Source organism: Kogia breviceps, chromosome 15 (genome assembly GCF_026419965.1).
Source record: "Kogia breviceps isolate mKogBre1 chromosome 15, mKogBre1 haplotype 1, whole genome shotgun sequence".
Taxonomy (NCBI): Eukaryota; Metazoa; Chordata; class Mammalia; order Artiodactyla; family Physeteridae; genus Kogia; species Kogia breviceps.
Genome location: NC_081324.1, coordinates 15089415 through 15115603, shown reverse-complemented (window position 1 = coordinate 15115603; position 26189 = coordinate 15089415). Strand labels below are relative to the sequence as shown.

General features: G+C 49.5%; 2 protein-coding genes across 2 annotated transcripts in view; both read right to left on the bottom strand.

The window, feature by feature from the left end:
* Positions 1-26189, bottom strand: part of LMAN1 (lectin, mannose binding 1) — a 240022-nt gene that overhangs the window by 154701 nt on the left and 59132 nt on the right. The gene's annotated exons all lie outside the window — the stretch shown is intronic.
* Positions 7662-11829, bottom strand: RAX (retina and anterior neural fold homeobox). The gene is made up of 3 exons (XM_059040943.1): positions 11541-11829; positions 10999-11255; positions 7662-8165 (listed from the first exon to the last, which is right to left on the bottom strand). The coding sequence occupies exons 1-3, from the start codon at positions 11827-11829 to the stop codon at positions 7662-7664; spliced, it is 1050 nt and encodes a 349-aa protein (XP_058896926.1).

The following is a 26189-nucleotide window of genomic DNA, read 5'->3' as shown; positions in this document are numbered from 1 at the left end:
ACAATCTCCTCACTCAACCTCAAACCTGGCCTCCTTGTCACCACAAGAGGCGTTCATGCTCTTTTCCCTCAATTACTGCAATAGCCTTCTAACTGGTGTTCTAGAACTCTCTCTTGCCTCCTTCCCAGCTCTTCATACTGCAGACGAGATGATTTATTTGAAATGACCATATCCCCACCTACAGCAGACATTAGTTAATTATTGGCCATACAGCAGGTGAACACACTTCCTATGTTGGAAAATTCTCCTCCTTATGAGCCTTGGTTGGATGCAGAACTTGCCTCCTAAAATTGTTTTTAGCCACATAGACTCTTCTCTAAGTTTCCTTTGGCCTCTGCCAGACCAGCCTTGTTCCAGAGCGTCAGACTGGCCCCAGACCCTCCTCCTTCGCGCATGTCATGCCCACCTCCCCCCTCTCCTCTTGCCTGGCTAACTTGTTTTCCTTTCGGAGTTCAGATTGAGTGTCACTTCTTCGGAGAAGTCTTCTGTGGCTTCGTGGTCTAGGGCAGATTCTTTGTTATAAGCTCTTATAGGATGGGATGCTTTCTCTGGGCCTCACATACCCCTGTACTAGTTACTGTGCATCAGTTGCTGGGTGCTTCTGTTGGGTCAGGCACTGAATATTGCAGGAGAGGACCAGACAGCTGCCTTCAGGGAGCCCACAGTCTCCCTTGGGGCCGTGGACATCACTATGGGATGAGTGCTGGAGTAGCACTCCATCAACAAAGTGCTCTGGGAGGGGGGGAGAAGAACAAGGAACCTACTGTTGCAAGAAGGCAGGCCAGCTGCATGGAAGGCAGTGGCATCTGGGCCAGGTCCTGAAGGAGTTTGCCAGGAGGGGGAGGGTGGGAAGTCCTTCCAGGCAGAAGGAACATTCATACTCAAAGCCACAAAGTGAAAAAGCACATGGTGGACCAGTGAAATGCAGAGTACTCTGGTGTCACTTAAGCAGAGGATGAGGAGGGAAGGGGGTTGAGGAGGAAGGCTAGAGGCAAGCATGAAAAGATGGGTTGGGTCAGATTCAGAAGTGGCTCAGATGTCATACTCATCAGGTGCTTGGCTTTCATCTCATGAGCCACAAGGAATTGTTTTAAGCAGAGGAATTATTTGAAGCACCTAATTCTGACTACAGTGTGAAGGATAGATTGAAAGGATTTAGGGACAGGGAGTTAATATGGAAGCTGTATCTTTATAGCTCCAGAGTTTATCAAAAAGAGAACCCAATAAATATAATAGGTAAATGAATCAATGGTGAAATAATCCAATAAATGTGATGGGTAAGTGAATCAACGAAGAAATAACCATAAAATGGGACCATGAGAAGCACTGTATGCGATGGGAGGCCATGCAGCATGAGTGAGAGTTGATAAAGCCCTGAGCTAGAGAGCTTGCTGGAAAAACAGGGCTAGGTGAATTTCAGAGACATTCTGAAGTAAAATCAATGGGGCTAAGTAGTTAACTGCATACAGGCATTGAAGAAAAGGGATGAATGAATTAGGGTTAGGTTTGGCTAACAGTGACCAAAAAATTAGACTTAAAACAGAGAGCCCAGGTAGCAGTCAAGAGCTAGCATGGTGCACCAGTGTCAGAGGCTTATCGCATATGGTCCTTTCCATCACGTTACTCAACGTGTGGCTTCATGACAAGGTCCAAGATGGGGGCTCCAGCATCCCACCTGTCTTGTAGCCAACAGACTACAGGAAAGAGACAAGAACAGGGCGTGCTGGTGACCTTTAAGAACTTACATCCAAAAAGTGTTTTCTGTTCCATGACATTGGTCATTATTTAATCATATTTAATTGAAAGGGAGGCTGAGCAATGTCTCTGTTCTGGGCAGCTAGAATTTGGAAGCGGTATGGCTGAGAAATTAGGTAGAAAGGAAACTGGAAAATAGCTTGCCTCAAGGGGTCAAGAACAATTTCATCGCATCTGTTGGGTGGCTACGAATGCAGAAAGAGAGAGGAGAGTTTTAAGAAGGTTTTTAGGAAGCCACACAGTAAAGACAAATAAGTTTTGTTTTGAACATATCTGTTTTGGGGTGGCCTGTGGGACCCCAGGTGGAGAAAACCAGTAGGCACTTGCAAACGTGTGTACAGTTTCATTCTTATTTCCTCTACTTAGGCTATGCTCTTTGAGGGTGGAGACTCTTGTTTATTCATCATTACATGTCCACCACGCCTTGCAAGTTTCAGGAATGGATAAAGATGACAGGAAAATTAAGAAGGTGAAAAAAAGTAACAGCTAAGTTTTTAAAGTACAAATGGGGAGACTATAGAACCCAGCCACTGTTAGCACTGGAAAGAGCTTTCTCACACCACTTTGGACAGGAAGGTAGCCTCCTACGCAGTTCATTCAGAACCTACTAACCTAAATACACACACACACTTATACCATGTACAGAGCAGAAGAGCACTGCTTTTAAAAATGAGGTGCTCCGGGGACTTCCCTGGCGGTCCAGTGTTTAAGACTCCACGCTCCCAGTGCAGGGGACACAGGTTCTATCCCTGGTCGAGGAACTAAGATCCTGCATGCAGTGTGGCCGGGCCAAATTTTAAAAATAGAATAGAATAGAATGTGTTCTGTTTCAGGCGTCTATGGTGGGTGATGAGGGATAAAGGGAGATTTTGGAGCTATAGCTGTACAGGGGGACCTGTTCCGGGTCACATGACCAGGCAGTGTCACAGCCTTGACTGGACCAGAGATTTCCTGACTTCCAGGCTGAGGGGTGACACTGCACCTGACCTTAAGAAGATGACCCGCCAAAGGTGAGCGAACACGGCCCACTCCGTGTCTTGCAGGCCTGTGAGAGAAGTGGCCAAGGATCTAGACTATTTAATCCAGTTTTACGAAAGGAGTTTTACAGACAGCAATTAAGGCACAGTTAAGGAATTAATCACTAATGAGTCATTAACTCTGCCTCCTGTTGTACAGCTAACAAGCTGAGGCCAGATTATTGGAGCCAGTTCCCAATTAAGGGAAGGACATTGGCCAGAAAGCGCACCATCGGCCTCTTGAAGAGTCGGGAGTGTCTGCCTGCGGTTGCCAGGCCTCCCCTTTCCCAGGAGGGTCAGGACGCAGGCGGAGCTCGCGCTTGCTGAGCGGAAACGAAAGGCCAGCTTTTCATTAATATTATCTTCCCTGAAAATCTTTTTTTTTTTTTTGCTGGCCTCCTGGGAGGCTGGAATTCCATTCGTGTAGTAAGGTTCTGTTGGCGGGAAGGCGCGCTTGGACCTGAGACCGAGAAGGGTGCGCAGCGAGGCTGGGGTGCGGGCGCGGGCGGCAGGCGTCACGTTAAATGCTAGGTTTCTGGGGGCGGCTGGGTCCGGACTCCTGGTGTCCCTTCCGTGCACCTCCCGCGGGGAGGACGCGGCTCACTGGAAGCGGAGTCCCGCGCTGCCCTCGCTTCCCGAACCTGGCTACACCGACGGCTCTCCGCCTAGGCTTTCAAGTAACCGATGAACTTGGCCGAGAGCTGGAGGGATGAGGATCCCCTGCCTCCTCTCGCCGGATTCTAGCTTGTGGGGGACGGGCAGGGACTGTCTCCCCTGGTGTAACATTTCCCATCTCCCCAAACAGTAACTATACGTTTAAAATAAGTAAAGACAGCGGGGCCGCCCCCGTTCAGTTGCTGACCTCTGGGCCGAATCCTGCCCCTCCCGAGGGGTCTCTCCCAGCCCTGCCACCCCTCTCATCCACACCCGTCCCGATCACCCTCCCGGCAGCAGAGGTGGGAGCTCGGGCCCGCAGGAGGCAGAACTGGGTTCCGAGAGCGGGAAACCCACGTCGGATGAACAGCCGGGACCGGCCTGGGGTCGCAGCGCGGGGCTCCAGGACACCGACCGAGGAAGACCCTCCGCGGCTGCGGCCGCCTCTGGACCCCGTGACTCTGGAGACCGGCGGTCTGGAGAGGCGGAGCCCTCAGTGCCCTGCGTCCCCAAGGGAGAGAAAAATCACCACCAGAAGTCCGGAGCCACGGCGCGCAGGACACTCACGCCACCCTCACGGGCAGGAAGAGACTCCTTCACAAAGGGAGAAATGCGAAAACTGAAATGCCCCCAACGCGGCGGGGGTGGCTGATGGCGGCTAGGTTAGCGGGGCGCCCAGCTCCGCGCCGGCCCGGGATCTCTGCATCAACCCTCCGTCCAGGGGGAGCGCCAGACAGTCTGAGCCCGCGGCACCGCTGGCCGTGCCTGACTCCGCCCTTCCCTCGGAGCCGTCCAATCCGAGGCGCCCTTCTCCGCCCCGCCCCCGCGGTCACACAGCCTGGCGCCGGGCGGCTCCCACCCCAGCCGCCAGGAGCCCGGAGGAGCGGTTTTGACGTTCCACCTTCTCGCCCCCCGCACCCCGCGCCGGCTGCTAGAACAGGGGTCGTCTTCCTGCGAGAGAGTCCCCAGGGCCTCCCTCCTAGTCTGACAGAATCCATATCGGCCTGAAGCAAGGCCTGCTTAGAGCAGCACAGTGTCTTTTCTCCCCGAACCCCGTAAGACCACTCCCAACTGGTTCCTGTTCCCCTTCAGTAGACAGTGGTAGCCTGAGCCAAACCCTCAGCCTCATCATGGAAGACTCAAGAACCATTTCCCAAGTGATGAAGGTTTACTGGGGGAGTCCTTTCCCCCAGAGTCCCTGAAAGGCGTGTGTCCGCCCCAAATCAGAGCCAGCACAGTCTAGTTTCGGAAGGCAGTGCCGCACCTTGAGCGGCACCTCTACAAACTGCTTCCGTAGCCGTGAGCTTGAGCAGCGGCCCCAGGTATTTCTGGATCGTCTGGGGCTTTAACGCTCTTTATCACAAGCCATTCTCACCTCCTACCGGAGTTAAGTACAGTACCGCCTGCCCGCCTCACCTGCACGCCTCCTCCTGGAACTGGGAGCTTGACTCACCGCAGGCCCAGTGGAGCTGCCCTACTAGGCAGCCCTTAGGAACAGGGCGGGGGGTGCGGGGAGGGCCGCTGGGGCTGATGCTCTGTCCAGGCCTCCCCCAGGTAGCCCAGGAAGGCACTCACAACGAGCACCCCCATTCCTCAGCATCTCACTTCCCAGTGTGGCCTAGTGAGCTGTTCTGGGGAACTGGAATTAAGGAGAGTTTATTCAGCAAGTATTTCCCGAATATGCAATATGATCGTGAACTGACGGGACTTCTAGTTATTCCAGCTCCAACACTTACAAGCAGAGTTAATTGGTGCAGCCTCTCTGTGCCTCAGTCTCCTCATTTATAAAATGGGGCTAGTTGAATCTTCCTAGTAAAGTCCTTGTGAGGCTTAACTGAGATGAAACCACTTAGAAGAGTGCAGGCACATAGTAAGCTTTCAATGATCATTAGCTATTAGTATTTTGATCATTTCCCAAGGACTTGTTCCTGAAGTCCAGGTATGGTTCACTCTGTCGGTGCCTAAAGAGATGGTTTAGAATATCCATTCTCAGACTAAACTAGTAAAAGAGGAGAGGAAAATGGTGGAAAGCTGCAGATGCAAAAACATAGGAAGAAAAATGGCAGAGAGAAAGAGACAGAATGAATAATGGAAATGATCTAAGGGACTGGAAGAAGTTGCTGATGGTGAGATGCACAAGGTCAGAGGTGCCCAGGACTAAGGAGAAAGAGGGCAGAGCAAGTGTGGTACTCACCCGGGGCCACTGAAGTTGGAAGTTCTCTGAATAAATCATTCCTAGTAAAATGAGGGCATTAAAGGATGAGAGAGAAGATAGGCCAAAGTGAAAGACATTTACTTACAGATCCATCCTATTTTTTTCACGCCAAGATCTGATATTGCTTGGGCCACTCCATTCATTTCCCTATGGAAACTCCTTGTCAGAGAAAAGCGCAAGTATCAATATATTACTCCCTACCTATTGGGGGAAATAACCCATTCAATAAATTCTTCCTGACCAGCCTGCTATGTGTTAGGCTCCAGGTGAAGGTCTAGGGGTACACAGCTCTGGTTATGCCACAGCCTCTAAGGACCCAAATGGCAGAGACTGAATCCTGTGATGACACTCTCTCGACTCCCAGCCCCGGCATAGCCCTTCTTTTCCCAGGTAGGTTTCAGGAACCCAAGAACAGCACAGGGATACCCGGGATCAGAGAATCGGGATCACACTGTGTATCGCTTCATGCCAGATCACTGGTATAGTTTACACAATGTGGTAAACTACCCATCTTTCCCATTTCCCAGGGAGGTGGGGCTCATTTACAGGAGGAAAGGGGGCTGTGGTGTTCACTAACGTGCTAACGACCTATAGACAGTAAGTAGCTGGTTGACGCTAAGGCTGGCCGCGCCTTCCCGGGAGCACTCAAAGATAGGAGGCCGGAAGGACCTGCCTGGCGGGAATCCGGATTATTCACACCGCGGCCTCTCAGGCTGGGAGTTCCGGGCTCTCCTTCGCCCCGGGGACGCCGCGAGTACCCCGGGAGCTTGTGAAGCCCGCGGAGACTTCTGGATTCCTTTCCCGCCCGCCCTCCGCCGAGACGGCGCCAAAGAGCCACAATACTGTCCAAAACGCGCTCGCGAGAATGTGGCCTCCGGGTCGCGGCTCAGAGCGCCCCAGGACACTCTCCCCGAGCGCTACTGCTAGCCCGACGCGCGTCGAGCAGAACCACTGGGTTGCCGGGTGCGGAGCGAGCTGGGGAGGCGAGAGGGTGGCACGGGGCTTAGAAAAGGAAAAGTCGCTATGCTCCAGGCTTCGGAGCACTAATGTCATCAACCCTGGGTAGCAGGGGCGGGCCCCGAGCCGGTGACCTGGACAATGATCTGAGAGGGGCCTGGGGCCGCGGCGGGCTGGAAAGAGGGAGGCGAGGCCGCCAGGAGCTTCGGGGAGTTCAACTTTTACCTGGGAAGATGGTGTAGACGCTTCCTAGGGTCTGTCCTTCAAAGTAGCAGCTGCAGCTCGGCTATCGCGGTATCGAGGGGCTGGGAACGCGCAGGCAGCTGAGCCTTAGGCTCGAAATACCCGGAACCCCACACACTCGCAGGCGCCCGCCGTGCCAGGAGAGGGGCGCTCTGGTCTAGGGCGTCGCTGTGTCTGGGACGCTGGCGATTCTCCGCTGCAGCACAGCTCCCCGAGGAGGATGCGCGGGAGGGGGCCCCAGCTCCTGCGCAGCCCTCTGCTTTCCCGCACCCTCCACATGCATCACGGCAGCCCCTCCAGAACCCGCCTTCATACACACATCTTCCTCCACCGCAGTCCTGAGCGCGCTTAACCAGAGTCAAACCAAAACAGGTAAATCTTTAATTCTCCTCCTCAATTCTTCGAAACTACTTGTACAGACAGTTCCTCAAACCCTTTCTCCGCCTCCCCTTCCTCCCAGTCGGCCTTTACTGGGGTTGCCACGCTTCCCGGGAGGGGCCGAGGTCAGGCGCTTTGGGTCCCTTGAACTTGGAGGCTCCGGCGCCCGCCGGGGTGGCAGCAACGTGGCCTCCTGTCCCCCTCCAGCAGCAAGGCCCGGGGTCCGTGGGAGTGTGGGTGTGGTCAGAAGGTCTCGGCTGGCCTGGGCGGGGGTCAGCCCTCGGCGGTGAGTCTGGCGCAGATGCACACCCTAGACCCAGGTCTTCAGGCGGCGCAGGGCAAGAGTGGCCGAGTCCGGGGGACCCAGGGAGAAGGCGTGAGCGCCTGCGGCTCGGAGTCGGCTCCTTGGACGGGCGTCTGGCCTGATTTGGTCCCCGGTGCCCCTAGAGGGCCTGCCACGGCTTCCCGATGGCCTGGATGTGCTCCTTGGCCTTCAGGCGCAGCGCCGCGATGCTGCTGTTGCGCGGGTCCGCCTCGTCCAGCGGGAACTTGTCCCCGAAGCCGGGCCCACACGGGTAGGCGGGCGGCGGCGGCGGCCCGAGGGGCTGCAGGCCGGGGCCGAGGGGCGGGGAGTTCAAGAAGGGCGGCGGCGGCGGCGGCGTGTAGCTGGCGGGAAGGCTCTGCGCCGGCGGCCCGAAGCCTGGCAGGCTCTGCAGCGCCGTGGCGCCCCCGCCCGGCAGCGGCGGCCCGAGCCACGACTCGAGCGGCAGGGCGCCCCCCGCAGGCCCGCCGCCGCCGCCGCCGCCTGGGCCCGCCCCGAGGGGCGCCAGGGCCGCGGCGGGCGGGGAGCGCCTGAAGGAGAGCAGGGGCGAGTCCTGCAGCTTCATGGACGACACCTCCAGCTTCTCCTGCCGCCGCCACTTGGCCCGTCGGTTCTGGAACCACACCTGCGGAAGGCAGCACAGCGCCGTCGGGCTGCGGCGGGGGCACGACTCCCCAGCCCCGAGAAGGACCGGGGCTCGACTGTTTCACCTGCTCCTTTCATCCCCGCCGCCACGCCCCGCTCCCCACCCGCCTTATCCTTCTTGTCTGTCCCGTTTGCTCCAGTCTCCCACCTCCTCCTCTCTCGCGCCGAGTCTCTATGTCCCGTCCCTGTCCTCCGTGGTGTTTGTTCCTACCCTTGTCCCTGTTTACCTCACCCTTAGCTGTGGTTGTATCTGTTTCCAACTCCTGGCACCGAGAAGGCAGGAAAAAAAAATGAAGTTAACCCTGGAATCAGACAGTGGGACTTGGAAAACCAGATCTCACCAAATTTCTGTGACCTGCTGGTTGGCGGCCCCTCCCGACCCTTCACTTTAGACCCGGCTTCCTCCCTGTGTGGTACAGTGGCTGAGCTTTTGTCGTAGACTTTCTGTGCTTTACCCACATTTTGCCTGTTATAAACATATGTATAAACAAATACTCTAAGTACTGTAACTGGAAACATTGGCTGTTAAAATAGAGCTATTTCCACAAATTACTGATAGAACAAAGTGGGTTGATTTTTATCCCAGGCATATTTAATATGCATATTACTGTTCATAAGATTTTCATTTTTATTTAATCGATATCTGACTAGTATTTCTGATATTTCCTAAAAATGGCTTTCAATGATTAGAATAGTTCAAATTTAATAATCTACTTTTACTCCGTGGAGTTAGTTTTGACGTTACCCTAAGATGAATTCAATGAGTTCAAGTTTTTCTTTTTTTCTTTACATAGAGAAAGTCCACACCAAGAGTGAAGTCTGGTCTCTTAAGGCTGCAACTTCCATTACTGATTTGATAAAAGCACAAGAAAGGATGTAATTAAGGTTTCACTACCAAGCTACCACCCTCAGGAACAGAACAGAGAGAACTGGTCTAGTTTAGTGGGGAATCTAGAAAGAACTTTGGCCAAACTGGGGGGGCTTCAGTGTTAAATTTATGAAGGAAAATGTGGGAATAATTGCCATGTCAGAAGGGAGACAGCAGTTTGAGTTAATAATAGGGAGAGGGGACCTCATAGGAGAACTGAGAGAAAGCCATCCAGCACTTGAGCAGAGCAGGGCAACTGTCTGCAAGGCTGGGATTTGGTGGGGCGGGGGTGGGGGGAAGAAAGAACAAAAATGCAGGTACCCCGGGTCCCTTTCAATAAAAGATTTATCAGCATATCTGAGGCCCTGATTTTCCCAGAAACATTAGCTATATAGAGAAACACTGGCACAGGGTGAGGGCTTCCACCCCACTGCCTCTCCCTCCCCCCAGCCAACATCCCACTCCATCCCCTGAAATATCAGCTATAGGCTTCAGATCCAGTATCCAGAGTCAGAGGGCGAAAACCTGGGATAGTCTGCTCTTCTCCTGCTCTACTGCTGTCGTCAACACAGTGTGAGACTCTGCCTACCCCCCCCCCCAATCTGATTACATCATACCCATGTGTTAAGAACCCACCATATGCTGGGCCACTGTGCTGGCCCTGTGATCACAGAGAAGTCAGACACTGTCCTCAAGAAGCTCACATCTTAAACAAGAAGCAAACATCCCCAAACAAGTAGAGAGGGAAGGAACAAGTAAAGAGGAAGGAACATGGGACTGAGGCATGAAGGCAGCCCCTGAGTGGGCTGTGCCTGTATTCCGGAGGGGCACTGGAGGACTTTGCCCTTTCCTCTTTCTTCATCTTTCACTTGTTTTCTTTCCCTCTCCCTACCCCATCCTTCCTCCCTGAAATGCAGGTGCTAAGATGCCCACCCCTTCAATGAAATCCTTGCAGATCTCCTGCCCCAAATTAGGAGAAATTGAACTGTCCTTTGCCAGTTAATCCTGAGTCTCATTAGGGAACTATTTTTTAAAACCATGACATTTACTCATTACTTTAACCCCTTAAACTAAACAGAAAAGACAAAAGGCAAGAGCCTGTCCGCTTTTACTTTTAAGACAAGGCTAAAAGCCCCAAACATCCGAGTATCCTCACTTCCTGGAAATCTAATTCATTAGACACACACACAAATCCCATCTCAGTTCCACTGCCTTTCAGATGCTGTGAAATTTGTTCCCAATGTCTCCCTTTCAGGCCTCTGTAAACTCTCCCAATTTGGAAATTCTCCCGGATTTTTCACAGATGACTAGCAAATATTTAAGGCTTTCAAATATTTTAATGATCAGGGATTAAAGATAATTCAGCTTTAATTAAAGCGAAAACCCCTTTAAATAAAAAGAAAAGGCCTCTGCAGCAGTGGGAAGTTTGGCTGGATGTGCACCCGAGAAGCAAAAGTCAGTTTCTTAAACAAATCCACCGAAAGTTTCAACTGCGAGGCGCCAGGCTCTCGTTAAGAAGATAGGGTTTTCGTTTTCAAGAAGGTGCGCGCCGTAACTGACTATGGTGGCATCTGGGGCCGCAATCCGGTTACCCTCGAGCCGCTGCCTACCTTCCCTCTCCACTCAGTGCTTCCCGCCCCCCGCCCCGTCCTGGATGCTGTCGCCTCTTCATCTTGCCAGCCATCCCCAGTTCCTCTCTTTTAGCTTAGAACGAGGGAGACCCCAAAGGGGAGGTGCTACTACAAATTGGAACAGATTGTCCAAGGGACGGGGCATGGGGCGCATGGAAAATCTGTGACGCTCCTGTGGGTCTCTGGGCGAACCAAGCGCAGGAAGGCCCGTGGGAAAAGTGCCGTAATAAATGCGTGGACGCCCGGGGATTCAAGGGAGCTTTGGCTGCAGCTTGAGCTTCTGGCCCTCCCGTGGGCCCATCTGGGCGCTTTACCTGGACCCGGACCTCGGGTAAGTTGACCTTGCCGGCCAGCTCCTCGCGACTATACACGTCGGGGTAGTGGGACTTCTCGAACGCGCGCTCCAGCTCGTGCAGCTGGTATGTGGTGAAGGTCGTGCGGTTCCGTCGGTGCTTCTTCTTGGGCTGCTCCTCCTCTGACAGCTTCGAGTCGCCGGGGGCTGGGGGTCCGACAGGCAGCCCAGGGCTCGGCCGCGCCTCCCCGGTCTCCTTGGGGCAGTAGGGGCGAGGGGCTGGGGCGACGAGACCCCGGACGGTCAGAGACACTCCCTGGAGTATCCGAGGGCCACCCCGCCTACCCATGCGGGCGCCGAGATGACCCAGGAAGGTCGGGGGTCAGGGCTGAGAGGACCCCCTTAGCTTTCCCTGAACGCAAGCTGGAAGCTCCTGCTACGCACATAGCCCCCACGCCTGCGCCCAGATGCCTTAATAAAAGTTAAGGCAGGGCTCTCTCCTCTTGCAGAGCTCCTAAGTTTGGGATCCCTAAGGGTCTCGGAGCAGCCGGGGTGCGCACTCACCTTCGTACTCGGGAGCCGGTGCCGGGGCGGGCGGCGTGGAGGGCTCGGCGCCTCCTGCAGGCGCCTTGGGGCAGGAGGTCCGCGCGCCCGGCCTCCTATCCCGCTCTTTCGCACCCCGGGCGACTCGCTCCTCCGGGAAGGAGCCGAGGATCCCGTCGTCCTTGGTAAATCCCAGGATGGCTTCAATGCTATGCAGCCGCGAGGTGCTCCCGCCCGGGCTGCGGAGCAGGTGGCCGGCGAGCGAGAAGCTGCCGTCGGCCATGGCTGGGGCGCAGCCGGGCAGGTGCATGGGGAGCGCCGGGACGCCGGAGGGCGCGGCCCGCGCTCACGGCAGCGCCGCCTGCTTGGAAGACCGAGAGCAGAGGCTGGAAGTCGGCCCCTCCCGGGTGCGGTCGTCCAACCCGAGGGGTCCTTACTCAAGGTCAAGCTCCGCGGGCGCTGCGGGTCCCGGCCGCGCGCGCTAGAGGAGGGCGAGCGCTCGGCCCGCGGCCACCTAGGTCCCGGCGGGAGTCGGAGTTTCAACTCCGGTGGCTGGGTCTCCAGGAGCTGAAGGCTCCAAGCCGGGTCGCTCCGGCTCCTCCCCTCTCGCCCGGGACCCAGCCTCTTCCCTGGTCCCTCCCCACGCAGCGGGGCGGGCCCTTCCCTCGCCCAGCCTCAGGGTCCTCGCCCACCCACCCCGGGCGGGGCCGGCACTCCGAACCTCCCACCTCCCACCTCCCACCTCTTGATCAGCTCCGAGCCCTCCGGAGGCCGCGGGGGCATGTTTGACGGGCCGAGGGCCCGCTCCCCGCAGTCCTGCCTCAGTGGGGCCTACGCCCTGGGTCCCACCTCCCCCTCGGGCTTGCCTCCCTCCTTCGGCTCCTCTCCCTCCGCGCAGGCTCGCCTTCTGCCCCGAGGCTCGCTTCCTCCGCCGGGCTGAGCGCCTGGAAAGACCGAGAGAAGGCTCCCTGGCTTTCTGGCTTTGGAAGTCAGTCCACGCTTCTTCCCAGTTTGAATTTCCCCCTCTTTCTTCCTCTTTTTAACCCCACCGGCAATCCTCCTTCGGCTCCGTAGTCCGAAGCCTGGGACGTCGGGTTTATTTTGTTTGTCTATATCTGATTTAACTGCTCCTCCGTGTCTCCTCGGACTTGCGCGCCCTCAGGCCCCCTGACCCCGGCGCCCGCCCCCGGAGACGGTGGGACCATCTGTGCCCGCAGTCCCGGCGACTTCAAGGGTCCCACGGCCCAGCAGGAGGCTGGAAGGCGCCGAATCGGACACGCTGCCGGGCTCAAGCCGGTGGGAGACCCGCTAGGGGTTGTCACCCTCGCAGACTATTTGTCCTGGGGGAACCCTCCCCACCAAACCATCTTCCAGGCCAAGGAGATGACCCAACCTCAGGCTGAGGGGGGAAGGACCTTCGTCAGGGTGCAAGGCCTCGTGCTTCTCTGGGGGCTACAGGCGCAATCCGCTGGCAAAGGGGGCCCCACGAGGCTTCCGAGGCCCAGAGTGACTCATAGGCCACGTGGGAAGATGATTTGTGTGGGCGGGTGGTTTTGTTTTGTGTTTTCACATCCCCCCCCAGTGCTGTGAATAGCGCTGTAAACGCCGGCTCTTCTCAAAGCTGATGCGGGACCCGAGGCAGCCCCTGCCCTCACTGAAATGTTGGCGGGAAATGTGAACCAAAATGCATTCCTAATAAAATCTTCAGGACCCAGAGATTCTTTTTCTTTTGTTTCCTGGTTTTATCGAGATACTGCACTGTATAAGTTTGAGGCGTGCTTCGTGATGATTTGACACATACACACATGTAAATGATGACCACAGTTAAGTTTAGTTAACATCCATCATCTCATAGAGATACAAAACAGAGATTTTTTAAATCTCCTTTGTAGAGGCCCTCTGATCTCCACGCAGGGGCGTCTCCCCTTCCCCCAACCCCTGCCTCTACAACGTTGGTTGACTTCATTTTGCATTGAGACAAGCAGTTCATGAGTCCCTTCTGAGGGTCGGGCACTGATGTGGGCCTTGTCAACATCACAAAAGAAAGGAGAGGCTGGGGCCATAGGCCTTAAGGAGTTTAACACCCAGCCTGAGAAACAAGACAAAGGGAGAAACCAAGGAAAAACCTGTATCTTAGGGTCCTTCACCTTTAAGTTAATGTTAGAAGGACATTTAAAAGGACATGTAACTACGTTAAGGATCTTTAAATGGAAATGGTTAATTCTTCTTGACAGGCACATGGGAGGGGTTCAGTACACCAATTTCTCTATTTTTAATAAAACTGTAAAAAGGTGTATTAAAACAGCAAACATGTGAGTTTACAGTAGGTAGAATTGAGCTACTGATTCAAGTGAGATTATTTTTCAAGTAAAAGCTAAATTAATGAAAATCAATACACACTACAGACTTTGCACATCACTTTATGGTTTTCGGCACATTCTTCATGCCATCCTATCCTCACAACCCTGTGAGGTGAGCAGGACAAATATATTTGTCCCCATTTTACAGAAGAGAAAACTGACGCCCACAGTGATACAGCTCTTAAGTGGAAGGGACAGGACTGGAACTCAGACTGGCCAACTCCTCGTCCAATGCTCTCTGGCTGCCCCTCATTTGTAATTCTTACGGCAGAGTGTGATATTTTTGAACAGAATCAAAACACATCTTAGTCTGCAGTCCGTTTTTAATCCTTCCCGGAGACTGGATCCTGCGTGTAAGAGGCTGAGGAAGAGGAAGCTTAGTTTCCCAAAGAAATGCAGTCAGAGCTCACAGACAGTGGCCTTTGGGTGCTGGTGTCCAGGACGACAGGACAAGCCCTCTGGAGGTTCCCGCCTCAGTGCAGGGGAGGCCTGCCACTTGACCTCTTTTCGCATTTTCTAGGCTGTCAAAGGCACTCTCCCCCAGACCGATCTGGTGGCACCCCACAAGGTCCCGCGAACCAGTTACGAAGGCCAGGTGGTTGAGATGCTGCCACCTTGGTGACCAGAGGGCAGCCACAGGGATAATTAATTGGTATTTGTTGTTTCCCCTCTGAGTATGCTTTTTATGTAAACTCCCCCAATATTAAATTGATCTCTATAATCACTGCTAAACAAAGATTGGCAGCATTTTCTTAAGCTCCTGCCCACACGCTAAGGGGCTTATGGCCTTGTTTTCCAAAGTTAATTCCCTCTGGAACTGCCCAGCTCTCCCTAATAGGTCCAGGTGAGGTTAGCTTTTATTTACTGTTTATTTCAGAGTCTCGGGAGAAAAGCAGCAAAGACTTCAACAGCCACTGGCAAGGAACCACGGGGGAAACAGGGCAAAGCAAGACAAGGGGAGGTTGGGGCTTCCTTTGTACGTGACATAAAGAGCTAGTCCATACTATTGTGGGCACAGTGGAGGGTACTCCACGCAATCAGCCGGGGGTCATTGTTAGGGGCTAATCTACGTGTGTATTTCCCAAGAACTCCATTAGGGAAGATGAATGGACTCAGCCATGTCCTTAATTCTCCTAGCCCAAAGCTGCATTTTTCCAGCAGTTACGGCCAGCTCGTCCCCAACCCAGCTTCGGCAAAAGCAAGGAGCCTGGCTTCTGAACTCCACCTCTGTTTAATTCATTAATTCATTAGGTGGATCAGAGAAAACTCCCTCCTCACAGCTCCCAACACACGGGCTGAACTTTACGCAGCTAGAGCCCCTTTCAACTTGGCATGGTTTGGAGAAACTTTTCCAGAAGCGAGGAGAATGAGAGTGGTTGAGGCTTGCAGGGATGTTTAAGAGGGGGAGGCTCAGCTTGATGTAGGGTAGACAATCTAGAATGACAACTGGATTGGGGAGATTTTGAGGAGAAAGGGGCTAGGGACTGGCTAGCACGAAGAAAACAAAGTCTACACATAACCAGCAATCAAGGTCAGCTCTCTTGGATGTATACAGGAGGTCCCTTTTCTAGAAGCATTCTAGGTGGACTGCTTCACCCACAGCACTCTTGAGAAAATAGGCATATATGGAGTGAATTTTCTGTACCCTGGGTGGGAAGGGGGCATACTCACAAGTGAGCTCACGGCATTTGAGTCTAGTAATTTCACCTTGAAGCATTGTTTTAGGTTTGGGCGAGAAGAGTGTCTATTGGAGGACTTATGGGTTATCACTCCATAAAGTGTATAAAACCAACTCGATGTCTGCAGGGAGACTATCCTCTTAGTAGATGCATTTTAATCCTGGAATAACTCCATCTGTCTCATACCACACTGGAGGACCATCTCCTCCCACAAGCTGATACACGTTCATTTGGCCAAAGCAACTTAACTTTAGTTGTAGCCAAAGCAAAACTCAACTCATACAATCATTAAACACACACACACTGAAGTTCAACAAATTCAGCTGTCAAGAGTTGAACACAATATATGTATATATAATAACAGTTATTATTTATTGAATACTAACAACATGCCAGTGGGCACTCTTCCAAGTCCTTTACATAGATTACCTAAATAGTTCTCACAATAACCTTGTGAGGTAGACATGATTATTATCTCCACTTTACAGATAAGGAGTCTGAGACACAGAGAGGATAAGTCATTCACCTAAGGTTGTACAGCTGGTTTCAGGTGGAGCCAGGACTTGAACCCTGGTGTTTTTTTCAGGAATATCCAGCTAATCACTGCGTATACCACCTCCCAATACGGTGTGTGTATATACATATTCACAGTTGATTCTCCTGTGGCTATATGAGAGCTAGCAGAGAAAGTAAAAAAATTCAGGAGTCAAAGGGTACAAGAATAATGTGGTTGTTCAGAGTCTGAGGGAGGTGGGAGTGAAAAAGGTGTGATCGGCAGTCAATAATCTATTTGGTCCATTTTAATGATGCCAGATATGCTTAAAAAATAAGTGTACCGTTCAACTTCCCGAGGCTGCCTTATAAAGTTTAGGGAATTCTCTCTCTGTTCCCAGAGTTCTAATTCACGCTTAGTGTTTTGTGAACAGTATATGTTTAAGCATCTACCATGTGTCATTTATTTTGTCCTTCTTTGATTCAATGTATTCTCCTCTATACTCTACTATTTTTTTAAATTAATTAATTAATTTGGTTGTACCGGGTCTTAGTTGTGGCTCGAGGACTCGTTAGTTGCAGCTCAAGGGCTCCTTATTTGCAGCTCAAGGCCTCCTTAGTTGTGGCACATGGGCTCCCCTGTTGTGGCATGCAAACTCTTAGTGGCTTACATGTGGAATATAGTTCCCTGACCAGGGATCGAACCCGGGCCACCTGCAGTGGGAGCGTGCCGTCCTAACCACTGTGCCACCAGGGAAGTCCCTTTACTGTCTATTATTGTACGTCATGAGCACAGTATACAAGCTGCTGACAGTCTCTGCAAAAAAAAAAAAATCAATAGCTAAACTCTCTTTAATATTGACATATAGAGTCCAGAGATAAAGTATACTATGCTTGTTCATCTCTCACTATCAGATCTTCCCAATTGATGAAACATTTCCCTACTTGAAGCAGGATGGAAGATATATCAAGAAAATGTCCTTGGAGATGCTTATCAAAAATTCCATATTTATCAGTAGACAACTTATAACCCTTGTCACTTCCATAATATTGGCACAAATGATCAACACCCTTCCTATATACCAGTTTATTAGTCAATATGAACACCGGAATCTTCTCTACTATTTTCAGACTAAATTGAAATAAGTATTGGGAATTCCCTGGCAGTCCAGTGGTTAGGACTCCAGGCTTCCACTGCAGGGGGCATGGGTTTGACCTGGGAACAAAGATCATGCAAGCTGATCTGCAGTGAATAAAAATCCCATAACATAATTGTGGCTAAAATACATAAATCAGTGAAGAGATGGGCTTCACAGGCATCTCTGGCTGAACTGAGAGCTCTATTGGAAGGGCATATGGAAACAGACATTTCATCTAATAACAAAAATGAAACGTAGGGCAGTTGGGAGTGGTTGTGTTTCCCGGCAGTAATGCCCTGTTTGCAAGGCTTCCTTTTTTTTTTTTTTTAACATCTTTATTGGAGTATAATTGCTTTACAGTGGTGTGTTAGTTACTGCTTTATAACAAGGTGTATCAGTTATACATATACATATGTCCCCATATCTCTTCCCTCTTGCGTCTCCCTCCCACCCTCCCTATCCCACCCCTCTAGGTGGTCACAAAGCTGATGTCCCTGTGCTATGCGGCTGCTTCCCACTAGCTAGCTGTTTTACATTTGGTAGTGTATATATGTCCATGCCCGTCTCTTGCTTTGTCACAGCTTACCCTTCCCCCTCCCCATATCCTCAAGTCCATTCTCTAGTAGGTCTGTGTCTTTATTCCCATCTTACCCCTAGGTTCTTCATGACCTTTTTTTTTTTTTTCTTAGATTCCATATATACGTGTTAGCATATGGTATTTGTTTTTCTCTTTCTGACTTACTTCGCTCTGTATGACAGACTCTAGGGCAACCTAAGTGTCCATCAACAGATGAATGGATAAAGAAGATGTGGCACATATATACAATGGAATATTACTCAGCCATAAAAAGAAACGAAATTGAGTTATTTGTAGTGAGGTGGATGGACCTAGAGTCTGCAAGTCTTCCTTTGGTGTAAGAACAGGGACCACAGCTCTCTGCAGACCAGCCAGTAATTAGCAAGATGTCTGTCCTCCTCTGGCACTCCCCTTGTTGCCCAATTACAATACGTTGGGGACAACATCACTTAAAATTCGCCTCTGATTTAGTTTTCTGTTATTTCAGAGGAACATAGGCTTAAGAATTATAAGAGGAAGCTTGGTGGGGATCGTGTCTGCTCTTTCACTTCTAGCCTCCACTTTTCTGTTGTTGATGTGGAAATGTGGACCCAGAAAAGTTAAGTGATTTGCCCCAGATGAGACAGGGCACCTGTAGCAGGGCTTGGGCTAGAGGCCAGTCTCCAGACTCCCAGACTCCAGCAGGCTGCTGTGGCTTTCCCACTGCTGCTCAGATCTCAGGATCCTTCCCCGGATGTCCTGTGCTTGCGCGCAGACCAAGCCTGTGCTTGAACCCTGAGGAATGTGCTTGTTGTACACACACAATGAAGTTACTCCTCTCACTACTCCCCAGTCATTTATCAACACAATTACTTAGGTCCTGAGCTTGCTTTTGCAGCTGATGCAGATTCAAGTAGCCTCTGTGGAGGAGAGAAATTCCCTTGGCAATAGATTTGCAGGGCGTTTGGGCAAACAACTGATATTTCTACCCACTGGTGTGCCGGAATCAGCTCTTCCTGGCTTGCGAGAGCCAACAGTTAGCATCTCTTCCCAGCTCTGAGTTCACATTAGTAGGTTGAAATCAGCCATAGTGGGAGTATTTTTACCACTGAAATTAGCAAGCGCTAAAAATCAGGACATTCTCCCCCCTCCCCAACCCCCACTAATGTTTTAAAAATATTTACTAGCGTATCAATATTCCTACTCCATTAAGGAGTGAAGAAATCAGTAAGTATCATTACTATTAAGACTAAAATATGATCTCTTGGGCAAGAGATGTCCACCTTTTGCCAAAAAATGGGACATTTACATCATTATCTCAGAATATGTAAATAAGGGGAAACTTGGATTTCTGCCAAAGAAATGGCCTTCTTTGAGTTGTTAGAAGCAAAGCTATATTAAGATAATTCCTCTTTACTTGTTTTCTAATTAAACTAATTGAATTCGGAGTGACTAGGGGAAGTACAAGAGACATTTATCTCCAGGGGATGATGGTCTTGAAGGCCATCAATCCTCTTAGAGTGCTAAGACGGCAAATCTGAGAATGCCCATTTTGCAGCAGCATTGACCCATCTCCCACCCAGAGTTTGGCCACCTCCAGGATTCTTCTCTCCTCCTCTTTTCGAAAGGACAGTTACCAGGGAGCCAATTCTCATTTTACCTTCACAGCACCCTGTAAGGTCAATATTATTATAACGCTTTTTTCCCCCTGTACCACCCGTAATCCATAAGCCCTTTTAGCTCTGTAAGACTTAACGACTTCCCCACTTTTCACATGGCCTCCTTGAATACTTCTGACCACTCTCCTATCTGCTCCAACTTGCTCACTGAACTATAGCCACATTGGCCTTTTTTCTCTTCTTGAAATCACCCAAGCCCCTTGCTGCCTCAGGACTTTTGCACTGACTATTCTCACTGCTTGCAAAACCCTCTCCCAAATGTTCACATGATCCTTCTTGTCATTTTATTTCTCTCATGGCACCTCTCCAAAGCGATCTTACTTACTTTTTGTTTATTTGTTCGTTACCTGTCTCCCCTCATTAGAATCTAAGCTGCCTGAGAACGGGGCATCGTTTTTAGATCCCTAGCATCTAGAACATATGTGGCGCATAGTGGTGGTTGATTTAATGAATAACCGCAAGGAACTCTATTTCACAGATGAGGAAGCAGATTAAGTAAGTTGTCTCTTTTCACACAGCTATTAATTAGCATGAGTATACATTTTGTTTCCACATTCTTTTAATCAGTCCTCTGGACTTTTTCTAAAATATTATTTCCCAGATGTTGGGAAATGTCAAACTGCTTTGCTTTCCTTCCCAAATAGTCCATGGAAATCATTTGATCGCTTTCAAAAGTCAGTTCAGTCCACTCCAGTCTTGTTAGCATCAGCTCTGACCGGGGGTGCCTCCAAGGCCTTTGATGTGAGTGTTCATCACATGAGGAGACAGGGCTCTACGCAGCGCCTCGGCCCTCTGCTGAGAGCCCCCGTCACCCCGCTTCTCTCTTGCTGGGGTGCACCATCTTAGGGAATGCCATTCTTTTTCCAGAGGGGCCCCTGTATCTTTCCTGCAGACTATTAACTTTTACAGTTGACTGCAACTTTATGGACATTTGTTTGTCAATTTTTGTTGTACTTTCTCCTTTGACCCCTTAAGCCCTAAAAATGCTGATCTTATATGTCCTGACCAATCTAATTAGCCCCTTTGAACCACCAGATGCTTTCAATAGGGTTTTCAAGATGCTCCCCAGAAGTTATCTTTATTCAAATGTCAGGAGCTGACCCACACTTACTGCAGGGTGTATGCATTGTAAGTTAAAGGAATGAGCTTTAAAGAAACACAACTTGGAAATCTTTTAAGGTTTCTAAAATGACCTAAGAAAACACGCAAGCATCACTGTGTACACTTGTGTTATCCTTCTATAGCTCAAGGACTTAGACCCCATCTAAGAATGATGTCTTCAGTTTATAGATGTAATTGTGACAATATAGTTTTCTAAGAATAGCAACACTTTAGAGTAGGGTAAAGAGGCTAAACTTGGGTCCAAGTGGATTTGTTATATTTCTACTTTTGGTTAGGTTTGAAAATTTTCCATAATAAAAGATTTTTGAAGAGGCAAAACAAATTTCAAGATTTCTGAGTCTGAATTTAATTTCAGATTCAATTTTATTACCTCCTCCAAACAATTTTTGTGGCTCTCCAAACTGCCATTTCTAATGTAGACAAAAATGTAGGGAAGATCCCAGCAATTCCACTTCTGGGGGGAATTCCACCCAATTGCACTGAAAACAAAAGAAAGCAGGGACTAAAATAGATATTTATGTTCATAGTAGCATTATTCACAATAGCCGAAATGTGGAATCAAGCCAGTGTCCATCAATGGATGAATGGATAAGCAAAGTGTGGTATCTACATACAACAGAATATTATTCAGCCATAAAAGGAAGGAAATTCTGACACATGCTTGAGGACCTTATGCTAAGTGAAATAAGCCAGTCCGGAGGAGATGGAGGAGGGGGAGGAGGAGGAAGGGGAAACAGAAAGACTGCAGTAGCCACATTCTGCATTTATCGTTGCACTGGATCTGAAAGTCCACACAAAACACGACTTTTGACGTGAACGCCTAGAAGCGCTAGTCTTTTAAATCCCTAAGAGAACAAGAAGACGTGATTTTTCCTTCCAGCATTCCTGTGGTTAGACAGTGAGTATATTTATTTCATTTTAACATATATATATAATGTTTATCCATTCTTTCATCCATTTATTCATCAAATGTAACTTGAATACCTATTATGTAGCAGACAGATTCTACTCAGATTCTACTCGGGACCCTTCATCTATCTCTTAGAACCCTTTCTTTCTTTTTTTTTAATTTTTATTGGAGTATCGTTGATTTACCATGTTGTGTTAATTTCTGTATAGCAAAGTGAATCAGTTATACATATACATGTATCCACTCTTTTTTTTTAGCGGTATGAGGGCTTCTCACTATTGTGGCCTCTCCCCTTGCGGAGCACAGGCTCCGGACGCGCAGGCTCAGCGGCCATGGCTCACGGGCCCAGCCGCTCCGCGGCATGTGGGATCTTCCCGGACCGGGGCACGAACCCGTGTGCCCTGCATCGGCAGGCGGACTCTCAACCACTGCGCCACCAGGGAAGCCCTATCCACTCTTTTTTAGATTCTTTTCCCATATAGGTATTACAGAGTAGTGAGTAGCACATTCCCCGTGCTCTACAGTAGGTTCTTATTAGTTATCTATTTTATATACAGTAGTATGTATATGTCACTCCCAATCTCCCAATTTATCCCTCCCCTACCTTCCCCGCCCACCCCTCCCACCCCCGGTAACCATAAGTTTGTTTTCTACATCTGTGATTCTATTACTGTTTTGTAAGTAAGTTAATTTGTATCATTTTTTAAGATTCTATGTATAAGCGACATCATATGATATTTGTCTTCCTCTGACTGACTTCACTTAGTATGATAATCTCTAGGTCCATCCATGTTGCTGCAAGGGGCATTATTTCATTCTTTTTCTATGGCTGAGTAATATTCCATTGTATATAAGTACCATGTCTTCTTTATCCATTCATGTGTCGATGGACATTTAGGTTGCTTCCATGTCTTGGCTATTGTAAATAGAGCTGCTGTGAACATTGGGGTGAATTAACTTTTATATTTTAATTGCATTAAGAGATATGAAATTCTTGTAGAAACTTTCAGTTTTTGTGGGAGCAATATTTACACATTGTTCAATGCTTTGAACTCTTAAATGAAAGTCCTACATATGAACACAAGAGTATGAAACAAATATCTGTCCTTTATTTGAATACTTAGGCAGAGAAGAAAGTGAAAACTTAAAATGCATGGAGAATCCCACATTGTTTTTAATTTAATTTTTTTCATTGAGTGTATTTTATTTATTTATTGGCATATAGTTGCTTTACAATGTTGTGTTAGTTTCTGCTGTACAGCAAAATGAATCAGCTATATGTATACATATATCCCTTCTGTTTTGGATTTCCTTCCCATTTAGGTCACCACAGAGCACTGAGTAGAGTTCCCTGTGCTATACAGCTGGTTCTCATTAGTTATCTATTTTATACATAGTAGTGTGTATATGTCAATCCCAATCTCCCAATCCATCCCACCCCCCCACTTCCCCCTTGATATCCATACGTTTGTTCTCTATGTCTGTGTCTCTATTTCTGCTTTGCAAATAAGCTCATCTATACCATTTTTCTAAATTCCACATATATGTGTTAATATATGATACTTATTTTTGTCTTTCTGACTTACTTCACTCTGTATGACAATCCCTAGGTCCATCCACGTCTCTGCAAATGGCGCAATTTAGTTCTTTTTTATGGCTGAGTAATATTCCTTTGTATATATACACCACATCTTTTTTATCCATTTCTCTGCTGATGGACATTTAGGTTGCTTCCATGTCCTGGCTATTGTATATAGTGTTGCAGTGAACATTGGGGTACATGTCTCTTTTCAAATTATGGTTTTCTCAGGGTATATGCCCAGGAGTGGGATTGCTGGGTCATATGGTAGTTCTGTTTTTAGTTTTTTAAGGAACATCCATACTGTTCTCCACAGTGGCTGCATCAATTTACATTACAACTTTGTTTCACTCGTTTGTTTCAGCCTTTCTTCCCATCATACATTTTTCACTAGAGCTGCTAAAGTAGAGAAGTTTATTCATTCTGCCCCCAAAATTTAATTATAAAATATGAAACATGTATTTAGAAAATTTAAAAACATATAATAAAGTTGAAGGGATTTGTAAACACCATGTATCCACCACCTAGATTTTAAAATTAATTTTTTGCTATATTGTTCTTTTATATCTATGCATCTACGCATCCCTCTATCTACCCATCAATCGCTTGTTTTTTGTTTGTTTTGTATTTCTTAAAGTAAGTTGCAGGTTTCAGTGCATTTCAGCCCCAAATACACAAATGCAAGCATATCACTGGCTAGAGTTCAATAGTTTGTTTTTTTTAAAAACGTTTTTTAAATATTTATATATTTTTATTTTAAAATTTATTTTATTTTTGGCTGCTTTGGCTCTTTGTTGCTGCACGCGGGCTTTCTCTAGTTGTGCAAGCGGGGGCTACTGTTTGTTGTGGAGCACAGGCTCTAGGCACACAGGCTTCAGTAGTTGTGGCACGTGGGCTCAGTAGTTGTGGCTCATGGGCTCTAGAGAGCAGGCTCAGTAGTTGTGGCTCACAGGCTTAGTTGCTCCGCGGCATGTGGGCTCTTCCTGGACCGGGGCTCGAACCCGTGTCCCCTGCATTGGCAGGCGGATTCTTAACCACTGTGCCACCAGGGAAGTCCCTGTTTGTTCATTTTTAATCTTACTCCTCTCCCTGTCTCCGATGGTTCCATTTGTAAGCGGTGATTTGGCAGATTTCTAGCATCAGGAGCGAAAACTGAAGTGCTTATATAACTCACAAACTGGATTAGCTGGCCTCTGAATGGCTGAGCTCCCTATGTCAATATTCTTTCAAAAGAAGACCTCCTGTTTCATTATGCTGTAGGAGTGCATATCTAATTGAGGACTAGACTAATTCCTGGCAAACTGGAAAGTCCATTTAATTTGTCTTCTTGGAATTCGTTCTTCCGCACCTCTCCCCGGAGCCACTGTGGTTCCTTCCACCCAGCTAGAAATGCCACCTGACCTCCAGATTTTCTCTCCACAGGCAACCCTCTGTGTTCCTGGCTCTTCTCCCTTCTAGTACCTACCAAAACTCTGTCCCCTCACCACCCCTGGGGCCTGTTGCCTCTTTGCTCAGCTGGAGCTAGTAAAGGGACAGAAACCTAGTTCTGTGACGGTGACTGTTGCCAATCTGCTCTCTTTCACAAGATAAATCTGCATTGGATATTGACCGGCCCTGAAACCATAGCATGAATCATAGAATGTAAAGTAACCCAGCCCCTTCATTTTTACTGTTGAGAAAATGAATTTCCAGAGACGATCAATGACTTGTTCAAGGTCACACACTAGCAGAATTTGTGCTCGAATCCCAATTCCTGACCAGCAGTTGACTCAAAGGAATGGCTGCAAGCAACAAGTCCGGTGGCAAGGGGTGGAGTGTGATAGCACCAGAGTCTTCGGCAAGGTTGGCTTCACTAGTGGACAGCGGCCGTCAGAGCAGGATTACCTGGTGGGTTAACAGTGTCGATACTGTGTGATGAGAATTGAGAAGAGAACTGAGAGTGTCGTCGCTGGAAAAGAGGAAACTGAGTGAGAACTGAGGCATAGCTGTGGGGCGCCATACAGCAGAATCATGACCCAGGGGCCGAAGAAGCAGCCAATTTCAGCTTAAGACAAGGAAGGATTTTCTAACAATTAAAGGTGTCCACTCGGGCTTCCCTGGTGGCGCAGTGGTTGAGAGTCCGCCTGCCGATGCGGGGGACGCGGGTTTGTGCCCCGGTCTGGGAGGATCCCACGTGCCGCGGAGCGGCTGGGCCCGTGCGCCATGGCCGCTGAGCCTGCGCGTCCGGAGCCTGTGCTCCGCAACAGGAGAGGCCACAGCAGTGAGAGGCCCGCCTAGTGCACACACACACACACACACACACACACACACAGGTGTCCACAGATGGAAAGGGTGGTGGCCGAATTCCCTTGGAGCAGCAGACGGTGAATTCTGTACCACTGGGAGCTTTCAGATAAGCCTCAACTAGGCTGTTGTAGAAGAGGTCCCTCTACTGGGTGGGAGTTTAGAATAGATTCCCTCCTGGTCCTTTACAATTGTTGGAGTCTATGTTTTGTATCCATCCCATGGCATAGACACATCTACCCTTCAGAGGGAAAAAGGCCTTCTGAATGCCCTAGTACGGGCCCTTCCCTGCCCCGACCGCATACACCCGTGACACTGTATGGATGAGGTGGAGGTGTCTGGCGTGCTGTGGGCTGGTGTGACGCGCCATGGTGTGCGGCTGTGTGGTGTAAGTGGTGTGGTGTGGTGTCATATGATAGGACTCAGATAACCATGGCCAGAGTCTTCTAGCAGTTGTACAGCCCCACCGGGGCAGGGACCAAATGGTATTGGAGCAATTTGGGTTGTCAAGATGAAGTGCCAATTTCGTGATTTTTCTGAGCAGCACTGGCTACATCTTTGACAAGAAAGCAAGTCTTCTACGTCATCCTGCAACTGGTCTGGGAATAATTTGGCAGTCACAGTATTTTATGTCACCACAAAGTATACAAGGCAGGGTCACGTGAATCACCCATTCATTCACATCGTCAATTATAGGGCAGAGTCAGGTATTGAACCGAAAATAAATCCTATCTATTACTTATAGTTTTAAAATTGTGAATGTTGTAAATGTCCGCACTCTGGGGGTGCTGATGCTGGGGGAGGCTGTGCGTCTGGGGGAGCGGCAGGGGGCGTATGGGAAATCTCTGTACCTTCCTCTCAATTTTGCTGT

Coding starts and splice junctions, on each gene's coding strand:
- RAX (XM_059040943.1), bottom strand. CDS start 11,829: ATGCACCTGCCCGGCTGCGCCCCAGCCATGGCCGACGGCAGCTTCTCG. Junction 11,256..11,540: donor ACCGGCTCCCGAGTACGAAG/GTGAGTGCGCAC, acceptor TCGTCGCCCCAG/CCCCTCGCCCCTACTGCCCC. Junction 8,166..10,998: donor TACCCGAGGTCCGGGTCCAG/GTAAAGCGCCCA, acceptor TGCCTTCCGCAG/GTGTGGTTCCAGAACCGACG.